This window comes from Raphanus sativus, chromosome 8 (genome assembly GCF_000801105.2).
Source record: "Raphanus sativus cultivar WK10039 chromosome 8, ASM80110v3, whole genome shotgun sequence".
Taxonomy (NCBI): domain Eukaryota; kingdom Viridiplantae; phylum Streptophyta; class Magnoliopsida; order Brassicales; family Brassicaceae; genus Raphanus; species Raphanus sativus.
The window spans coordinates 1,132,431-1,136,851 of record NC_079518.1 but is presented as its reverse complement, the minus strand read 5'-3'; the positions used below and the strand labels follow the sequence as shown (position 1 = coordinate 1,136,851).

The window sequence follows — 4,421 nt, the reverse complement described above, 5'->3', positions numbered from 1 at the left end:
GATCATCTCTAAGTTGGTTAAAAGATAAAGAGTGAGTTTTACAAAAAAATGTATGTGTATATATATTATCAATTCAAAACTATTAAAAATATTATTTTTATGCTTTTAAAATATTTAATAATTAAAATATCCGATAAAGGTTTTTATTAAAAAAATTATTATATAAAATAAACTTAAAAACATTCATATATACATGGATTTATATTTATTTTTAAAATATTATGACGTAAAATATTTTTTCATAATATAATATATAATCTTTCTAGATAATGATGATTATAAAATTGTAATGAAATTCAGTTTTAGTTTATGGAAATTTAACAAATCTAATAGAATTATTTATTAGTGGTCATAAATATTTTAAATGTTCTAATTTTTAACGTTGGAGCAAAAATATTACCTTTGCAAATAATACTATAGATATTTTGGGTTATTTCCCACTTTTTCAGAAATTATCAAAATAAAATATTTTCATTGTTCTAGACAATTTTTATCTTTATAAATAGATGATTCATTTTTTGTGATATTATCGTTATTTTTAAAAAATATTTTCAAGATAATGATAAATTATTGATTAAGATTAATAATTGAATATATTGATAAATTTTAATATTACTAAAGTAAATATTTAGTTATGATATTATCTTTAAAAATTTTAATTATTAAAATATGACTAAGTCTTCCCAAATAATAGTATATATAAAATTAGTAAGAGTAAATTTAGATTAATGGAAATTATAGTGTTATCAGGCCAATAAATTTTTTTTTTTTTTTAAATCATTAGTTAAGATGGAAAGTGTTATTAAGACGAAGACTACAATTTTTTGACAAATAAAGTTAGAAAATTTCATTTTAAAAAGAACTAACAGACGAATATTGTTCTTAGATTTGAACCTAGATTATGATAAACAATGACATTGGTGCAAATCACTCGGACACACATATCTCTATTATTAAAAGAGAAGTACCCATATAAATTACCCCTAAGTTTTCAAAGTTATTTATACTACCATGTCACTGAGAATTAAATTAAACTACCTAATTTAAAGCTTCTTTTTTCAGTTGAGTTAATGTGTTGTCCTAATTTTAAATTAGTTACCTATTTAAATGTTTGTTTTTTCAGTTGAATTAATGTGTTGTCCTAATATAAAAATTTAACTTTCCTTCTCTATTAAATCAATTTCGAAATTATCTATAGTTTTATTAATGCTGTTTTTCAGTTTAATAAATACATTTCCTAATTCTAAATTTACCACATTTAATGTTAATAAAAATGCATATGGTATGGTAGGAAAATTATTATGCCATCACTATGTTTTAATATTCGAACCAAACCAATTTTTATGTTAAGTTTAATTTTTTTCCTGATTGGTTATCCGAACCAGAACACGAATCGAAATTGTAAATACCCGAATGAGGCTAAAACCTTTCACCCGAAAACCTAAAATCTAAAGAGACCTGAATCAAACCCGAATGGATATCCGAACGCTCATCCCTACTACAAGATATAGAAACTGAATCACCTTATATATTTCGAAAAATTATTTTCCATTTACTTTCTCATCAGTCTAGAGTAATTATGAAAACTAATTGTCAAAATCCAATCTGAAAATTATTGAACACGTAAGCCCATTTATAAATAAATTACCAGTTAGATCAAATATATATTATATTACATTTCATTTTCTTACAAATTTTAATCTTAATTTTATATGTCACAAATTTGTTAAAGTCTAACAATTATTTTTTCTCACAAATTTTATAACTAATGTATCATGTTTAATAGTATACTAACCATATTGTCTATTTTCATACTTATCATTCAAAAACTTTGTTTGCTATATATTTACACATACATCTAATCATATAAATGTTAGATTTGTGTAGGTGATCTCCAGTGTTGTTGATATATTTTACGTTAAACGCAAAAATATAAAATTATTTAATTTAATATGATTACATTTACAAATATAACATTTTGTACACACACAAATTAAAATTTAAAATTAAATACGGAGTGAGATTATTTTTTTAACAAATTTATATTAATAGAAATTCCAAATATTTGAAATTCGAAAGCATTATGAACCACATCTATCTATTTTAGTTAGGACAATTGAATTTATATAAGAATAATTTATTAAAATTTTAATTTTAATTTTTTTGTTATAACTGCAAAAAATTAGTTTTCAATCTAAATTTATGATCAAATATTACAAATACACATTTAATATAAATAAAAAAGAATAGTTTTGCAAAACACAACATCTAAAATTACATGGGCTCAGAAATATTTCTCGTAGCCCAAATGAAGCCCAGTAAAGAAACCACTCTCCTACTCCTAGAAAACCTAAAACTGATGGACAGAAACCGCAGATAGCCGCATTGTATGTAACCAGCAACCTTCCGACTTGAGGAAGACGAGTCGTTCGCTGGAGAACATACTAAGGAGATGAGTCAGAGTTGTGTACGAAGGGAAGAGCTGGATGTGAGTATTACTTCCTTCTTATTAGTAGTTGATGTTTTTTCAAATTGTTATCTATGATTGTGCTTTTTTTTTTCTTTACTGGAGATGACTTTCGGAAACTTAAAAGCCCTTTGTCACTGATTGATTGTTTTTCTGATATGGCTATTGTTAGTTTTTCAACTTCCCGGAGGGGTTTCCACCAAGACGTTGGGACTTTGGCTGGATACGTGTGGAATGTGGTGAAGGGCGTGTATACCCTAACTACGCCTTGGCGAATCTTTATGCCAAGCTCGGCCTTCATCGCTACAACTGGTTAGAGGTATAAACAAACAACAAACTAAACTAGTATGTCGCTTTTAATGCAGCTCGACCTCGACGATAGCTTTAAAGAGTTTCATCTGTTTTTTTTTTTAATATCTTGCAGGGGACAAACTTTGAGCTAGATAGCTTAATGAAATTCAGCATGCGTGGTGCTGCATCTCCTTACTACATGACCTTGGTTGCGCGTCTTCCATCTACCGGTTTCCAGCAGATCTTTCAGGTTCTCGTAGAGGAAGAAGATCTTGGAATTTTGGATTTGACATGCACCATCTCTAGACCTCAAGGTAAAGTTTGCTTTGTTGATACATTTAATCAGTTTCACTACTTTTAATTTGCTGACTATGTTTGACATATTGCTTAGGAACCGAGAGTTCAAAGGAGTCAACTCCTTTCTTACGTCCACATTCAACCTACCAAGACAGATTGCTTGACTGGACCGAGTCAGTAATTCCATGGCCCTCCTCTGAGATTGCTTTCAGTGACACAAAGCGCTTTTACATGGTAATACACTTGTCGGTTGCATGCATCAGTTTTGCTTTTAGCGTAGTACTTAAATTACTAATATATGTTTTGTCTTTTTTTTTTTGTTGTGCAGTTGAATGAATCTGAGTTGCAATGTGATTGGATTTCTTTGTACGTGGAACTTGCAATCTGTACTTCCCATAGGTGGATTACTGCTGTAAGTTTTATATGTTCTCTCACTTTCAGTTTTTTTTAGCATATCTATAATCTATTTGGTTAATCTTGTTTGTTACTGCAGAGGGATTTCTCCAAGTTTGACTTGGAGATTGTCCAAGTAGCCATTGAGTCTCTAGATGATAAGGAGCCCCCAAGTCTCAAGTCTGAAGCTGCGGTCATCTACATAGCATACAAGGACTTGGCCAAGGCTAGGACTTGTGAGCCTTATCACTACCAAGCTGTTGTGAGACGAGTTATCAACCAGTCTACCGGAACATTGAGCATCCAAGGTGATTGCTGGATTGCAGAAGAAGCAGCAACGGCGGCTTCGACAGCTTCTAAGAAGGGATCCCAAAAGCTTAAGCGTCGCTTAGGAGTTCCTAAGCTGTGGAGGTTGTCTAGTCCTAGGTGGTATCAGACGTACAAGAACCGTGTCCTCCGCTCTTCTCCCACGAGTTGACTTACCAACTCTATTTAGTAATTTAAGACATTTGAACATGCGTATTGGATTGTGGTAGTATTTTAACTATTTATTAGTGATGCTTATGTGTTGTGTGCTTTTGGTCTCTGTTTAAGACATTTGTATCGGATGGAGTAGTATTTAACTATTATTACTTTGTGCTTTTGGTTTCTCTGTTTATGCTTTTGGCATAGACATTTGAAGGTGTGTATTGGATGGTAGTATTGAACTACTGCATGATGCTTATGTAAATTTGTGATTTTGGTCTCTTTATTTATTTTAAGCGTGTACTCCTGTCCCTAAGCGTGTACTTCAATACACATATCATAAATTAGACTAAACATGTCTCACATTTTGATATGCAAGAATAATCTCTAATCTTTTACCTGCTTCTAGGTATGAATGACTTTTGCTTGAATCCACCTGCCTATCTTGTCAGGTCTGATATCACTTAGTGTACTGATTTTCTTAACTAGAAGGCATCATATCAGCTTT

At 30.2% G+C, this 4,421-nt stretch overlaps 1 protein-coding gene across 1 annotated transcript; it reads left to right on the top strand.

Moving 5' to 3' along the window:
• The first annotated feature begins 2,356 nt into the window (after positions 1-2,356).
• LOC130498698 (UPF0725 protein EMB2204-like) lies at positions 2,357-4,089 on the top strand. The gene is made up of 6 exons (XM_056992254.1): positions 2,357-2,488; positions 2,640-2,786; positions 2,892-3,072; positions 3,150-3,289; positions 3,384-3,467; positions 3,549-4,089. The coding sequence occupies exons 1-6, from the start codon at positions 2,453-2,455 to the stop codon at positions 3,924-3,926; spliced, it is 966 nt and encodes a 321-aa protein (XP_056848234.1). The 5' UTR covers positions 2,357-2,452; the 3' UTR covers positions 3,927-4,089.
• Positions 4,090-4,421: the final 332 nt, after the last annotated feature.